General features: G+C 36.1%; 1 protein-coding gene across 4 annotated transcripts in view; it reads right to left on the bottom strand.

The window, feature by feature from the left end:
- Window positions 1–17,750, bottom strand: part of RALGPS2 (Ral GEF with PH domain and SH3 binding motif 2) — a 165,534-nt gene that overhangs the window by 92,160 nt on the left and 55,624 nt on the right. For all 4 annotated transcript variants that reach the window (XM_047839681.1, XM_047839680.1, XM_047839683.1 and 1 more), the window contains 2 exons: window positions 14,185–14,268; window positions 3,645–3,734 (listed from right to left, as the gene is read on the bottom strand). In XM_047839681.1, coding sequence (XP_047695637.1) covers window positions 3,645–3,734; window positions 14,185–14,268 — 174 coding nt within the window. The remainder of the gene's footprint in view (window positions 1–3,644; window positions 3,735–14,184; window positions 14,269–17,750) is intronic.

The following is a 17,750-nucleotide window of genomic DNA, read 5'->3' as shown; positions in this document are numbered from 1 at the left end:
AAATGTGGAATCTAAAAAACAAATGAACAAACAAAACAGACACAGATTTATAGGAAAAAAAACTGTTGGTTATCAGATGGGAGGGCTTGGGGGAGTGGGCAAAATAGGTGAAGGGGATTAAGAGGTACAAACTTCCAGTTCTAAAATAAGTAAGTCAAGAGGACGTGATGTACAGCATAAAAATATAGTAAAAAATATTATGATAATTCTGTATGGTAACTAGACTTATTGAGTTCACAATGCATAAAAATAATGGATCACTGATATATACCTGAAACAGGATATTGTTTGTTAATTATTCTTCAATAAAAAAATGGTGGCAGATACTCAAATGAAAAATATGAATAATCCATAATTCCTACATACAGAAAAAATTTTTTCCACATAAATACTCACATACAAAAATCAAAGCTATAAAATTTTCTTAAATGAGGTACTCTTTTTTTTTTTTTAAGATGATTTCTTTCTTTTGAGAGAGTATGCGTACGTGTTGGGGAGGTGCAAAGAGACAGGGAGAGAGAAAATCCCAAGCGCAGAGCCCAATGTCAGCGCAGAGCCCAATGCAGGGCCTGGCCTCACAAGCCGGGAGATCATGACCTGAGCCAAAATCAAAAGTCGGATGCTTAACCAACTGAGCCACTCAGACACCCCTTAAATAAGATACTCTTAAACGATACAATAAAAATTAAAGATCACTAAGTTTGACTACTAAAGTTAGAACATCTATATGAAAAGATAACATGAAAAGAGTAATAAGAGAAGTCACAAATATAAAGATGGATATAAAAACATATATTGGAGAAGCAGTATCTAAAATTAAATAAAAAAACTCTTACAAAAATCAATAAAAGATCAACACCATAAGAGACAACTGTTCAAAAATCTTGAAGAGACATTTCAGGAGAGAAAACCTAAATGGCCAACACTGAAAAAATGTTCATTCTCATCACGTTCAATGAAAGCTATTGTTCCGTCATTTCTTTAAAGGTAATTTATCTTTTCTCTCTATACTTCTAGGGCTTAACCCCTCACATGAGCACAAAGAGAATCCCACAAGACAGCTTTCTAGCAGCCGTGTGTACAGCAACAAAAATCTGGTAACTATCCAAGCCAGAGTATACTGAAGAATTGGTGGTAAATGCAAGCAACAGAACACTCTACAACAGAGGCACACCCAAAGCCATTCGGCAACAGTGCTGAGTAAAAACACCAAGTTATAAAAGTATAAAAGTAATTATGGAATAATTTAAACAAAATTCAAAAATATAAACAACAATCTATTACTCAGGAACACACATATGTACAAAACTAGAGAAGAAAAGCTAACGTAAAGTTCAGGGCAATGGTTCCTTTGGTAGCAGGAGGGCAGGGGACTGCGTATGCGGAGGCCTATCAGAGTTCAGTGGGCAGTGGGGACATGGGTGTCCACTTTATCATTCTTTTGATACTTAAAATATACTTTACAATTTTTTTTGTGTGTCTATAGGATGATTAGTTTTATATGTCAAACTTGATTAGACTACAGTACCCAGTTATTTAACCAGACAGTAACCTCGGTTTTGCTGTGGAGCCGTTGTGTAGATACAGTTAACATCCATAGTCAGTCGGCCTTTTGGCTAAGATAAGTGTAAATAAAAGAGACTACATTTGATAATATGGTAGGCTGCATCTAATCAGCTGAAATGCCATAAGAGTATAAAAACTGAAGGTTTCCCAGAGAAGAAATTCTGCTTCAAGACTGTAGCTTCAATTCTTGCCTGAGGTTTCTAGGCTGTCCACCTGCCCTACAATCAATTTCACACTTGCCAGCCCCTTCCCCCAACCATCGGAGCCAATTGCTTAATCTTCTTTATACATTTTACATACATGTATATTTATTCTGTCTCTCCAGAGAACCCTAACGGACACAGTCTACTAAACAAGTAAAAGACCTGCAAGTTTTGTAACAGACGGAATACAGAAGGCAGAGTCAGAATAGAGGGATTTAAAAGACAGTGTGAGCCAAAAAAAAAAATTATGAATTTACAGCTTGGGATGAAAGAAACTACTGTCAAAAATAACTTAAAAGTCTAAGAGTCTGAACTGGAATTAAATGATTACTCGAGGAGGAAGGTAACAACGAGCTTGATAGGCAGAATTTGGTGGTTTTGAGTGGAACATGCAAAGCCCATAAAAAAACTAACAAAGGGGCGCCTGGGTGGCGCAGTCGGTTAAGCGTCCGACTTCAGCCAGGTCACGATCTCGCAGTCCGTGAGTTCGAGCCCCGCGTCGGGCTCTGGGCTGATGGCTCAGAGCCTGGAGCCTGTTTCCAATTCTGTGTCTCCCTGTCTCTCTGCCCCTCCCCCGTTCATGCTCTGTCTCTCTCTGTCCCCAAAATAAATAAAACGTTGAAAAAAAAAAAAAACTTAAAAAAACTAACAAAAATACCAGAAAAGAAAAAAACAAATTCAGAATGTATGGAGAAAAGACATGAATTTCTGCTAGCTAAAACCCAATATTTATCAAACATATCAGAGAATGTTTTCAGAAATTTTATGACATTGCCACAGATCACATTTTGAAAGCTAGCTCTGCCACCTAGTGCCACAGAACGTTAGAACACAACTGCTTCCAGGTGCGCAAGGAAATTACGGAGGCGTTCCGACCTATAGCAGTTACAATTTTTTTTTTTAATTTTTTTTTTCAACGTTTATTTATTTTTGGGACAGAGAGAGACAGAGCATGAATGGGGGAGGGGCAGAGAGAGAGGGAGACACAGAATCGGAAACAGGCTCCAGGCTCTGAGCCATCAGCCCAGAGCCCGACACGGGGCTCGAACTCACGGACCGCGAGATCGTGACCTGGCTGAAGTCGGACGCTTAACCGACTGCGCCACCCAGGCCCCCCTAGCAGTTACAATTTTAAAATAATTACGATAACTTAAAACTGTAAAAATGGCATTCTCATTTTAGTCCACCTTCATTCAGACATGAGGTAAGTTATGAATTTATTCTAAGAATGGTGAAGATGTGGCTACAATTATACCACCTTTTAGTGAACTTACCATAAATTTAGAGTTGTCAGTTTTAAGGAAATATTAGTATCCTCTTGTGGAATGCCTTGTTCACCCTCCTCTCTGAATTCTGACCATCCTTGAAATCCATGTTCCTTTTCTCTTGCTGCATTCATTATCTATGCCCCACAATAACTACTCAATTAACATATTTGGTTAACATCCTCTTTATACTATTCCTTTAAAAATAAAGTTGTATTCTCCACAGGGTTGGCAGTGATAGATTTCAAAAACAAATAATCGATATACATTTTCCTACTGAATCCTATAAGGCTTTCTCAATTACCTGCAGAAGAGTCCAGTATTTTGTAAATACTATACTTCACCATAATCTGATCTCTGCCTACTTATCCAGTCAAATAAGTAATATATTCCAGCTACTCTAAGACAGGGAGGGGAGAGCTAAAGGGAGGAAGACAGGAAGAATAAAGAAAAGGCAAAGAAAACAGGCATCCAATCGAAAGAGTCAACATATTAATCAACAGGTCTTATTTTCCAGGGTCAATAAATAGTAAATAAAGTATCACGGGCAAATAGTCACTCACAATGCTGAATGGCTGGACTCAAAAATAAAAATACAAGTCTTTCTTACCTTAGCAGTTTTAATATAGTGGCTCAAAACTTCTGCTCTAATTTTTAATGTCTGAGCATGAAGAATTTCTCTAACAACCCAAAAGCTTACCTGCAAATAAAAATTAAAAGGAGTTGAATGGCAAGATTCTTTACTCACAAGGATCAAATTAATGACTTGGTGAATGACTTATAGCTGGTTAAAAGACAATACTTTTTTTTCTCCTTCCGGCTCCCTGCCAGGATATAACCAGTCTTCAAATGTTGCATACATTTCATATATACATGATATGTATGTGCATAGAGATATACATGTGTATATGTGTATGCTTATACACACACACACACACACACACACACAAACATGACTACGAGTTTTGATTTGTAAAAGCAAAATAAATTTTGAAGGAGTTAATAAAACTGGTTTTATTGCATTATTACAACAAGAACACTATACAAATACATGTAATTTTATTCTGAAACATCATGGCAGAATTAGATAAGCTCTAAGATCAGACATTATAAACTATGCTACTTAGGGCAAGTTTTTCTGTGGCTGTGTAATCCCACATTGCCATTTATTTACATTATGAAATAATGCCATAAAGAAAAGTCATTCTAAAATTAAACTAAGATTATATTTTTAAAATCATGTAATGCTTTCTAATTCAATAAACCACCTTTACAATTTCTTTTAAAAACCATTTATCAGAAGGCAGGCTAAATCTAAATTACTAAAATGCTCTATGTACTCTGATGAAAATAGTTTGCTTCTCATAAATATAACATATTTTTAATTCATTTACTATGAAAATAAAATCAAGGCACTCTCAGTTGGCTTGAACTTACACAAATCTAAATACAAGGTGTATTAGCAAGAAATGATAGTGCAAAACATAGTGCCACTGCCTCACATTTCTTATCCCTGTTTTAGTGAGAAACATTTCAGATTTTACTTGCAACTTTCATCTACAAACTGCCAAAATGTACATATTTTGTATATATTTTACAAATGTATATGTAAATATAAAATGTATATATTTTATAAAGCCATATTCATATTTGTTATTATATCTGGGCTACTAATGACAATAAGTATCCCCCATTCTGATAAAGTACACTTCTAAAATATATCAAAAGCTATACTTTATTTTGTCAACAACCTTGGCAAATATCACCTGTGAATTTAAACTAAACTGCATGATTACTGACTTTATTAAATTTAATGCTAGGCAAATTTTTTTTTTCATTTTTTTTTTTTAACATTTATTTATTTTTGAGACAGAGAGAGACAAAGCATGAGCAGGGGAGGGTCAGAGACAGAGGGAGACACAGAATCCAAAACAGGCTCCAGGCTCTGAGCTGTCAGCCCAGAGCCTGATGCGGGGCTCGAACTCACGGACCGCAAGATCATGACCTGAGCCGAAGTCGGACGCCCAACTGACTGAGCCACCCAGGCGCCCCAATGCTAGGCAAATTTTAAGACAAAATGCCATCATGATTTTAAAACATGGCCAAAAGGTCTCTGTCATTCTGTCATTGAAAGTTGGGGTCTATGTCACCTGTCATGTCATCTGGACAGGCTTGTGACTGCTTTAATGAACAGAAGATTAACTAAATTGATGCTAACTTCCAGAAGATGGTCATAAAAGAAAGCCTCTGCCTTGACTGCCAGAACATTCTCTCTGAGGTTCCTGAGCTACTGTGTAAGAAGTCCAACTTCTGTCCATGCTGGACAGGCTAAGTGCAGGTGCTCCCCAGTTGACAATCCCAGATAAAGCCAACCATACCCTAGAATACTGATCCAGAATGACCCACACAAAGATACAGTTCAATAAAATTACTGGGAAAAAATCTTTTGGCCATTGAGACAAAAAGATAAAGTGATTTTTAAGGAAAAGAAAATGTAATTATCACCGGACTTATCAACAGTAACACTTGTCAGAAAAAAAAAAATGGAGTAATATATCAAAAATCATCAAGGAAAGAAAATTGTACACAGAGGACAGGCACATTTGCCAGCATGCAAGAATTCAGGAATTACTATTCTCACGAGCCCTTCCTGAGTACTGTAATGGATAACAAGCTATAGGCAATCAACATGCCTTGATAATCAGGATTCTGTGAATAGAAGAAAGAACATGTGGACGCAATACAGAAGAGTTGGAAAAAAAAACTCTATAGTCGGTCCTGAATTTGAATTACAAGTATCTATATGAACTCATGAGATATTTTATCTTTAAACAGTTGTTTGTCTATGTGTGTGTGGACGACATATAGAAATCTTAGCTACCTCTGCTGAAAAAGGCAGAGAAAATAGCAATGAGCATTCCTAGCATTCGAGTCCATTTCCCCCTGTAAGAAACCAGGACTTATTAAAGAACGTTGATTCCAGATACAGGGAGGGGATGGGAGCAGGTAATGGACAAAATGAACCTGAAATATCTTTGCATACCAGATGGCAAGGAAACAATTAAAGACTGTTAGAATCATGACAAAGGACATGAAAGTGGCTCAGCTGGTTAAGCATAAGACTCTTGATTTCAGTTTAGGTCATGATCTCATGGTTTTGTGAGTTGGAGCCCTGCGTCTGGCTCTGTGCTGACTGTGTGGAGCCTGCTCAGGATTCTCCCTCTCTTTCTGCCCCTCCCCCTGCTCTCACTCTCTCTGTCTCTCTCAAAATAAACAAACTTAACAATATACTTTTTTAAAAAGGTAATAACTGCAATGGGTTGAAACACATCATATATGATGTTTTAATTTGTAAGTTCACAATGGTACTTAAAAAAACTACTTGGTCACTGTTAGAGGAAGACAGAACACCAATTCACTATCTTCAAAACAACTAAATAATGGGAAAGAAGTGAACATTTATCCTTCCTTGCTTATAGGAAATGGATCTCTGGGTAAGCAAATACCAGATGAGGGAAAATGTCTCTTTATAAAAGCATTCCAACTAATAAATGAAAAAGAATGAAATGTGAATTAACCTTAACATTTTTTTAATGTTTATTTATTTTTGAGGGGGGTGGGCAGGGAGAGAGGGAGACAGAGAATCCAAAGCAGGCCCCAGGCTCTGAGCTGTCAGCAAGGAGCCAATGCAAGGCACAAACTGTGAAATATGACCTGAGCCTAAGTCGGACGCTTAACCAACTGAGCCATCCAGGCGTCCCAGCCTTTTAACAACTTCAGTTAATTAATGGATCTAGACACAGCTGCTAAAATCCTGAAAAAGACAACCAGATATTATGTGCCTCCTGATGAAAAAGAAGAAAAACAACAAACACAACACATATTCTTGCCAAAGGCACTGAACCCAACTGAATCCTTGGAACCAGCACTAACACCCAGAAAACATAATATATTACACTGTATAGATGCAACCTAGATTGTGGGAGACTCAAAATTAGGTCAAAATGCCTAGGTGCCTCCACAGGTAAATGATAAGGAAAAGAAAAGGAGAAAATGCCAATTAAAAAGTCTTAAAATTTAACAAATTTTAAAAATTGGCAAGGGTAAATAGTTGTGTCTGGGGACACATTTAGGTGATAAAACTATAAAAAGACACACAAGAAAGTGAGTATGATAAAAGGATAGTGATTATTCCTGGAGGAAGAAAGGGTGTGACTGGGCTGAGGTACATGTAGGAGTTCCTAAAGTTCAAGTTTTATTTTTGGTCCGGGTGATGTTACAAGGATATTTGACAATAGTTTATTGAACCATGTATTTGTTTTGTGGGTTTTTTGTATCCACATTTTAATTTACAGTAAGTTATGAGTTAGAAAATAAATGAGTAAGAAATACAAGAATAATAAAAATGACCAGGGAGATTTTAAAATGACAGAACTTGTGGGGCGCCTGGGTGGCTCAGTCGGTTAAGTGGCCGACTTCGGCTCAGGTCATGATCTCGAGGTCCGTGAGCTCGAGCCCCACATCGGGCTCTGTGCTGACAGCTCAGAGCCTGGAGCCTGTTTCGGATTCTGTGTCTCCCTCTCTCTGACCCTCCCCCGTCCATGCTCTGTCTCTCTCTGTCTCAAAAATAAATGAACGTTAAAAAAAAAAAAATTAAAAAAAAAAAAAGAAAAAAGAAAATGACAGAACTTGTGAAAATGAGAAAACAAAAGAAAAGTGAAATTAAAATTAGTAAGAGCTAGAATGAAAAGGTCCGTGGAGATAATGATCTTTGTTTTTCCTGTTCACTAATATATTCCAAACACTGAGAACAGTGCCCAGGACACAGTGAAGCTTAATAAACATTTACTGAATAAAAATGAAACCCGAATCATTTCATATCAATTAGGTTGCAAAGTCTGATGATACCAACTGTTGACAAAGATGAGAGTAATGGAAGTTCTTGTACTCTGCTGGTGGGAATGCAAAATCAGTACAATCATTAAAAAAAAAAAAAAGACACCATCTTTTATAGGTAAACATGCATACATTCTCTCTGACAAAAATTTTATATCTAAACACACATTTTTCTAACCAATTACAGTGGGTTTTTTTTTAACCCACTTTAATGTATCAATTTAGTAAGTCTAAGTAGCAATGTTACTACTTTATTAAGCATAAAAGATCAAAGAACATATCATCTAATACAAATAAATATTATTTCAGAATACTTCTGTTTCAGCTGTGTGTCTACACTGAATCACAATGTAAAATATTTTATCTTATCGTGGGTCACCATCAAACAAGTTTGAAAGCCACTGCCTAGAGAAACTAGCATACATAAGTACCAAGACTCAGAATATTCCTAGCATCATTCTTCATAATAGCAAAAAATTAGGAAACATATCTCATGGTCATCCTCAAAAGTGATAAATTCATTTTGATATATTCATACAATGAAATGCTAGAAAACAGTGAAAAATCAATGAATTAGAGCCAAATACATCATCATGGCATCAGAGAAACACAAAGTGAAAAAAAGCCAACCATAAAAAAATATATATATAGTCTGATGATACATTTTATGAGGATGAAAAACAAGATTATACAACATGTTGTTTCAGGATACAAACATTTCCGATGAATCTATAAAAGAATTACAAGAAGAGTTTAAAAAACTTTTAAAAACCTGCCCAAAAAACCAAAACCCAAATTTTCAGATAATGGTTATCCTTAAGAGAGGGTACAGGGAAGAATATGTAAAATGTTTAAAGAGTTTGGGTAATATTCTAGCTCCTAGCTTAGGTGGTTAATTCAAAATCATTTATTAGAATGCTTTTTAATACACATTCATTACATGAACTTGCCATTTCTGTAGGCTAACAATGGTTGAACATCAGCAGTTTCACATGATCCAAACAAATATTTAACACATTCTTTGAAATGTACCAAATATTTCATAAAAAAGTAAATCCTAGAAAACATTTATTCATAGGATATTTTTAACTGTAGTTGCTTTATTCAGTTTCATAATCATATAGAAGTGTTATAAAAACCTTATATTTGCAGCCAAAAATGTGTTAAGCTTCAAGATAGTTTTCTCAACTGTTTACATGGAACACTTCAAATGTATACTGAACTAAACAGAAGATAATAATGAAATCCCTGATGTATAGCAACCAGTTTCAACAATTACCAAGTTATGGCCAAACTTTTTCACCTCTACCCCTCCCTTCCCCTCAAATGCCCCAGGAATACTGTGAAGAAAATCATAGATAATATATAACTACAACTATAAATTTTGCTTTCAGAAAGTAGAGTCTTTTTTAACAAACATAAGCCATTATCATGATCGTTCTTAAAAGCATTAACTTCTAATTATCAGTCGTATTTCCAATTATCTAAAGATAATGTCTAAAACAAATGTAAACAACCCTTCCCCAATAAAAAAGAAAACAAAAACAAGAACCTCCACTGGCCAGAAGGCATGCCCCCAAGTTGTCAGAGGAATATCCAATATAGAATGATTAAAATTATGACATACTTCAATCACAGGAGATCACAGAGATACTAAAAATGTTTTCAACATATAATGATATAGGAACATTTAATGGTATGCCATGACAATAAGGCTATAAATTACATGCACAACATGATTTCTATTAAATTAAGAAAAAATAAAGAATGAAGAAAAGGATATATGCTGAAATGTTAACAACAGTCATGTCCAGGTATTTGTTTTCCCCTCAGCTTTTTATACATTTGTACGTTTTTTCAATTTCCCTGCCATACATATTATTATTTTGATAATCAATAGAAAGCATAATTAAAAAAATTTTTTAATGTTTTTATTTATTTTTGAAGGGGAGAGAGAGTGAGACAGAGCATGAGCGGGGGGAGGAGCAGAGAGAGAGGGAGACACAGAATTCAAAGCAGGCTCCCGGCTCCGAGCTGTCAGCATAGAGCCCGATGTGGGGCTTGAAGTCATGAACTGTGAGCCGAAGTCGGATGCTTAACTGACTGAGCCACCCAGGCACCCCAGAAAGCATAATTTTTAATGGGATGGGAGAGAGTTCCATTTCTGGTAATGTGGAGTAGCTGGTATCTTTGGGAATGCTCATCTGATTATAATTCCAAATTATAAAAACAACTATTTAAAACCACGAGAGGGACGAAAAGAAGGCAGAAACTGGAGAACTGATCCTTGAAAGAAGATGCGTTGGATGAGATTTGCACTTGGTTCACTGAGGATGCTTTCTAGTTACCACAGTGTGGGCAACTAAAATTCAAGCAGAAGGCCATAGTCTTAATGGCTTCAAAAGTCAGAAGCCAGCTGGCCAAAAGTGAGGGGATAAATTCTAGAAAGGAAAGAAAGATAAGAAGGAGATTCCCCCAAATCTATATAAAAATGTCATCTAACTCTCTGGCTGACCTTGGAACTGTGCATGTGCAAGGGAAACTCTAAGAAGCCTAATTGAAAACAAAACCTAAAGGAAATTATCTGTTCTCCAAGGAGAGACAGAATTTGAAGTTTGAGTCCAGTGAAGTTAACTGCTTGCTAAAATAAAAATCAACACTCTTCAAAAGAGGAAAACAAAACCATTATTACACTATATGTTAACTAACTTGGATTTAAATAAAAATTTTAAAATGCAAAAAAAAAAAAAAGGAAAAAGAAAAAATATTGAAGAAAAGTCATAAATAAGTTAGTCAGAGATAAATACCATATGTGGAATTTAAGAAACAAAGTAAAGGAGCCAAGGGAAAAATGAGAGACAGAGGCAAACCAAGAAACAGATTCTTAACTATAGAGAACTGGTGGTTACTGGAGAGGAGGTGGAGGGGGAATGGGTTAAATAGGGGACATGGATTCAGAAGGGCACTTGTGATGAGCACCGGGTGATGTATGGAAGGGTTGAATCACTGAATTGTACATCTGAAACTAATATTATGCTGTATGTTAACTAACTGGAATGTAAATAAAAGCTTAAAAAAAAAAAAGAGGACAACGGAATCCAGAATCACTATTATGTATCATCCATAATGATAACTATAAAACTTTAAAAATTATCATACATGCAAAGACACAGAAAAATGTGACAGTTAAGAGGTAAAGCACTAAAAGGACAAAAACAGACCCCAAGATAACTCGTTTGTTATAATTAGTGACAACTAGATGCAACGTGGGATCCCAAAGTATCTTGTAACAATAACAAAAAGGATATTAGTGAGAAAACTGGGGACATCTGAATAAGGTCCTTAGCTTAGTTAATAGTACTGTACCAATGTTGATTTCCCGGCTCTGATAACTATACTTCTGTAAGATGTTAGCACTGGGGGAAGCTAACATCTTATATGGAATATAAGAACATGGAAACTCTCTGAACTATCTTTGTACCCTTTCTAAGTCTGAACTGAAAAGCAGAGATTCAGACTGAATTACAAAAATGAAAGGTATGTTAACTAACTAGAATTTAAATAAAAATTTGAAAAACAAACCAACCCCCACCAAAACAAAATAAACCTTAGATTCCTTAACATTAAATTGTTGTTGTGCATGTGATTGTTGTAAAGTTCAACTGGGGATATTTTTGAGAAAATATAGAGAAGAAAATGAGTAAAAATGAGTTCTTAAAACAATTATAATCTAGTTCTGTTGCTAAGACACTAATGATGTATTTGATCAAATAATTTGATTCTTTTAATATATATTTAAGGAAAATTTAAAAAAAGGAAAAACTACCACTTATCAAATTCAAATGGATGTCAAATGGAATACTACACAGCAATAAAAATGAATTATTAATGCATGCAACAAGAATAAATCTCAAAGACTTTATGCTTTGAGAGAGTGAAAGAGGCTAGTTTCAAAAGGCTACGTACTATATGACTCTATTTATATAAAAGTCTGGGGGCGCCTGGCTGGCTTAGTCGGTTAAGGGTCCGACTTCAGCACAGGTCATGATCTCACGGTTCCTGAGTTCAAGCCCCGTGTCGGGCTCTGCGGACAGCTCGGACCCTGGAGCCTGCTTCAGAATCTGTGTCTCCCTCTCTCTCTCTCTCTCTCTCTCTCTCTCTCTTCCTCCCCCGCTTGCACTCTGTCTCTCTCTCTCTCTCAAAAATAAATAAAGATTAAAAAAAATTTTTTTTAATGTCTGGAGAAGGCAAATACAGTGATGGAAAAGAGCTCATTGGTCACCAAGGGTTAAGGATAGAGAGTGGGTGTGACTACAAGGGTACAGCACAAAAGAAATTTTTAGGGTGATAAAAGTGAATTTTGATTATACTTATATAAATCTACATATATGTTAAAATTCCTAAAATAAAAAAAATAAAAAATAAAAAAAGGAAGACCAACGATATGCTGTCTACAAAAACTGATTTTAAAAATAATATTGCACACAGGTTTCCTCTAAAAGATTCTAACTTCTTTCAAAATTTGCTATTTCAAATGTCCTATGATCCCACTAGGAGAAATTAATAGAGTAATGGAGCCATTAAGTGAGATTATAGGATCTATTATGATCTGGAATAAGGATAAAAGCTTTTGGTACAATGTGACATATCTGACTCTGACAACTTTTCAGCTTAAGAATAATATTATTGTTTAAAATGTAAAGTCAAATTTGTGAATATTATAATAATGTTTTTGTATGGCAAAGAAAAAAATTTTTACTGTGGTAAAAAAATTCTGACCAACTCAGAAAAATTTTGAAAACAACTTCTATATAACTTGAATATGAAATTCAGTGTAAGACATGCTTGCCCTGTGTCCCTAATAATGATTTAATCTAATTTTCAAAAACTTTGATCGACTTCCATTTTGGGGAATACAGTGAACCAAATACCCTGAGAAACTATTTGCTACAAACTCCTAGAAATGTTGGGTTGAAGACAAGAAACTTTTTTAAAAAATGTGTGGCTAACTTGAAAGGAAGGATTTCTTCTCCTAGAGGCCAAAACAAAGAGGGAAATAAAGGCAAAGCAGTGGTTACAAGAAAGGGCACTATAGCTGCCCACGGAGGATTTTCTCTCAGTGACATAGGGGCTCGGGATTTAATACTCCTTCAAATACAAGGACCCCATCTCTACTCTACCACCTCTGTGTCTATCTAAGGGATCTTCAAAGGGCTAAAATGTAGACTAAAACAATTCCCTTATTGGCAGAGAAAGGCAGAGTAGATGGAGAAAAATAAGTCTTTTTAAAAAATGTTTATTTATTTATTTTGAGAAAGAAAGAGAGAGGGTGCACACAAGTGGGGGAGGGGCAGAGAGAGAGAGAGAGGGAGAGAGAGAATCCCAAGCAGGCTCCGCACAGTCAGCGCAGAGCTCAACACGGGGCTCGATCTCCTGAACTGTGAGATTGTGACCTGAGCCGAAATCAAGAGTCAGATGCTTAACCGAATGAGCTACCCATGTGCCCCGAAAAATAAGTCTTTTATAAGAATTTGTAAACATCCCTTAGTTGGATTTGGAGTTGAAATTTCCACTACAGCAATGTACGGATGTTCCCAACCAAAACATATAAAAAACTGTCCTAAGTCAGTATAGTCCTTGGTACCAGCAAAAGCAAACAAAAAGCATTTCAGAAGAGATATACCCTCACTCTAGGTGGCAGCAGAATTCCCACAAAGTACAGATATAAGCGTAAATGATGAGTGCTCAATCCAAAATTAGAAAATGTATAAAAATACAAACCATTTTGAGTAAGGATTAGCAGAAATGACAGAGAATTAGTACTCCAAGGAAGGACTCTGGATAATAACAGAAATTATAAAATAAAATGATGAAAATTATCTAAGAAATATAAAAAAAATCACACTAGTGTGAAAGTGTACACAGACTTGAAATAGAAATGACCCATCTGAAGAGAATTAGTGAACTGAAATACAGAACTGAGGAAATAATGCAGAATGGAACACAAAGAAACAGGTATAAAATACAAAAGGTTAAGATAACAGGTAAAAAAGAATGTCAAGTACCAACAAATTTCCAACAGAAATTACAGAAGAAAAAAAATAGAGATCAGGCAGGGGGACAGTATTTGAAGAGATACTGGCTGAAAATATGCCAGCATTCATGTGAAAAGCTAAACTACTTCTTAATGAAAAATTATATATTGAGGAACTGAATTTCAGAAACTAAGTATCAAAATTTTATAGGCAACTCACATGATTAAATCTTCTTGTGAAGGCAACAGCATTTGGTGCAGAACTGTATTTTTCTTTTTTATTCCATCCACAACTTGAAAGCTCCTGAAAAAATAGGTTAAAAATAAGTTCATGAAATAGCCCAGTTTTCTTATTATATTAAGGGTTTCACAACATTAAAGACAGTTGTGTCCCCTCCTAGAACCATTTTATTCAAGAGGAACATATCTAATACTGTAACCATTCAGTTAAATCATAAAAACAAATTTTACCCGTAGGAGACAAGAGGGCAAAATTACCTGTCTATTAGAACACAGGTAACTAGACCTACACTCCACAGGGAGATTGGTGGATTCTCCTTCTGAAGATTTCGGAGTGTCAATAGAAGGACCTACAGATAACGAGAGCTAGGCTTCCTACAACATACAGTGAACCTACTAGCTGTCAAGCCCCATTCCCAGTCAGTTACTCAGAGCTTCCAATCAGCTTTCCAGTACCTTCTTCTTTCAGCTGACAGCCAACTACCCCATATATGTCATGAAGCCTCTAATAAAGGGGCTCTTGATACCCCACAGGGTCTGTCAAGAGAATTCAAAGGGCTCAATAAACTTAAAAACTTAAATTTCTATTTTATACTAACTTCTGATATGACATTCCTTATTATCTTAAATGTAGAGTACAGATTACAGAAGAAATGGCAATGCATGTGACATTACCATTGATAAAAATCACAGATATTTTCATTTTCATATCACATTACAGTTAGTGCAGATAGCTCAAAACTATCATTGATACTCATCACTAGTTTGATATTATGAGCTCATCATCTCTGGATCTTACTTAATGTTAACATAAAAGCACATATATATTGCTATGTGACAGTTTTACAAAATACTTTGGGAAGTGTATTTTAATAGGATTGATTTCCTTTGATTTTAAAGAAGGGTTCAGATTCATAGGCTTCATTCAGGGGCCAAGGGAGTCCAAGGTTCAAAACAGGTTAAAGATCCTGCTATAATACCAATAACCACCACCAAAAAGAGATAGAATCTATAGGGGAAAAAAAAAAAAAAAGACTCTGAGGGAGCTGAGTTAGGGAAGGGAACCAAAAAAACTGAGAGAAGAGAAAGACAAAACCATATATTTACTACTCTCAGATAAGAATAGGTATTGCTCCCATTAGGCAAAAACAGAAGGATACATTCTATTCAGAGAACAAAACACAGCCTTTGGAAATGAAAAACACACTAAGGGAGATTTTAAAAATCACTGTAAGAGTTGTGAGATAAAAGTGATAGAATCTTTTAAAAAATAAGCTCAAAACAGGATCCAAATATTCTGTTAATTAGAGAGTCCATAAAAGTCAATGTCTGAACAATAATAGGAGTTTTATAATTTTTTTAATGTTTATTTATTTTTGAGAGAGAGACAGAGTGTGAGCAGGGGAGGGGCAGAGAGAGAGGGAGACACAGAATCTGAAGCAGGCTCCAGTCTCTGAGCTGTCCGCATAGAGCCCACATGGGGCTTGAACCCACAAACTGCGAGATCATGATCTGAGCTGAAGTCAGACCTTAACCAACTGAGCCACCCAGGTGTCCCAATAACAGGAATTTTAAGAGTGAACAGAGAAAATAGAGAAAAATAACTTACCCCCCCAAAAAATTTTTTTTAGTTTTATTTTAGAGGGAGAGAGTGTCTGTGTGCATGGGCATGCAAGCAGGGGAGAGAGGGAGAAAGAATCTTAAGCAGGCTCCCTGCTCCGCATGAAGCCCAACATGGTGCTCCATCACGTGATCCTGGGATCATGATCTGAGCTGAAATCAAGAGTTAGATGCTTAACTGACTGAACCACCCAGGTGTCCCCCCCCCGCCCCCGCTGAATTTTTTAATGCCCCTCCCCTAAGAAGTTGAAGAACAAGATCTGTCTAGTGTTCTTCACAGTGGATTAAATTTTTAAAACCCTCAAAACAAGGCCTAGCCTCAAAAAAACTGTAGCACACTGGAGACTAAGAGATTAAATCTGTAAGATTCAAAAACAAAACAAAACTAGATCACACACAGATCAAAGTATCAGATACCTCAACAGCAACACTGAAAGATAAAGACAACTGAAAACAGTCTTCAAAATCCTAGAATTCTGTCCAACAAAAAAATGAATTAAGTATGAAAGTATACTACAGACATTTTCAGACATCCTAGTGTCAGAGAATTTGTTTTCTAGGGACCTATTCTCAGCTAGGAAAATATGTGGTTCCTCAAAACAAACGAGCAAATTAAGAAAAAAAAAAGACACGGGATCCAAGAAACTGAGGAACCAATACAGAAAGAAAATATTGCAAAACCCAGTTTATCAATAAAGGGAGATCCTGGGACATAGCTGTGAGCAGAGCTTAAGAACAACAGTCCAGATAGTAACTAAGCAAGAGGTAAGAGATTCCAAGAGAGATACCTCTCAAAAATGAAACAATACCTAAGTGTTTGAACACACCGAGAAGACACATTCACTATATTCACTTCTGGCAGAAGAATTAGTGACAAGTATAGAGAAAGCTTAAGTAAGTGGTTAGCTCAAGGAACACAAAATTTAAGTAATCATGGCTTCACTGTAAAGAATAGTTGAGCCATGATTACTTATTCACGTCGAAACTGTGACATAACTATATGCGAAAAAGAGGAGGAACAGAACTGTATAAAGGTCAAGGGAAACAATATAAAAGTGTGAAATCATTTTCTATAGTACAGAGTCAATATATCATATCTAAAATTTTAAAAATCAGGGGCAGCTGGGTGGCTCAGTCAGCTAAGCGTCCGACTCTTGCTTTCAGCTCAGGTCATGGCCTCGAAGCTTTGTGGTTTCAAGCCCTGCATTAGGCTCTGTGCTGGCAGCTCAGAGCCTGCTTGGGATTCTCTCTCTTCTCTCACTCTGCCTCACTCTGCCCCACTCTGCCCCACTCGTGCTATCTCTCTCAAAATAAATAAACTTAAAAAATTTTTTAAATCATAACAATAGACATTTAGACATATTATTTGAAAACTGGACATAAATTCCTGCAAGAAGGAATAGTTAAGGCACTGGATGAGCATGGGGCTCAAGGGTGGAGGCCGGTGGAAATACGGGACTTCTTAAATGTGATGTATGCCTGTCTTCCATAAAATTTTAAAACAGAAACAGAAAGAAATGGACTGAGGAGGGGACTGAGGAAACAGTTACGGTGATACTACAAAATCTAACTAAAACACAAAAATTAAGGTAATGTTTGTTTCCTTATACTGGAAAAAGTGGTAGATTCAAGATATCTTGGAGGCAGGTAGGATTTGGTCAAAAATTGGATCCACACAATGTAAGCCAAGAATGAGGTGTCCAGAGGTACCAAGACTCCCAAGTTTTTGGCTTGAGTAATGGAGATGAAGAATACTAAAGGAAGAAACGGCAATCATTGCTTTAACACAGCGGACAAGCAGTAAATGCTCTGAAGATACCAATTACTTTTTTAAAATCTAAAGCTAGATCACAACCTTCAGATTTGAAATTACTAAAGGAAAATATGGAACAGAAACAACTCTACAGTAAAAAGACAACTGCTTGT

Source organism: Prionailurus viverrinus, chromosome F1 (assembly GCF_022837055.1).
Source record: "Prionailurus viverrinus isolate Anna chromosome F1, UM_Priviv_1.0, whole genome shotgun sequence".
Classification (NCBI taxonomy): Eukaryota; Metazoa; Chordata; class Mammalia; order Carnivora; family Felidae; genus Prionailurus; species Prionailurus viverrinus.
Note: the sequence above shows the minus strand (reverse complement) of the source record. Positions and strands in the feature narration are given on the sequence as shown.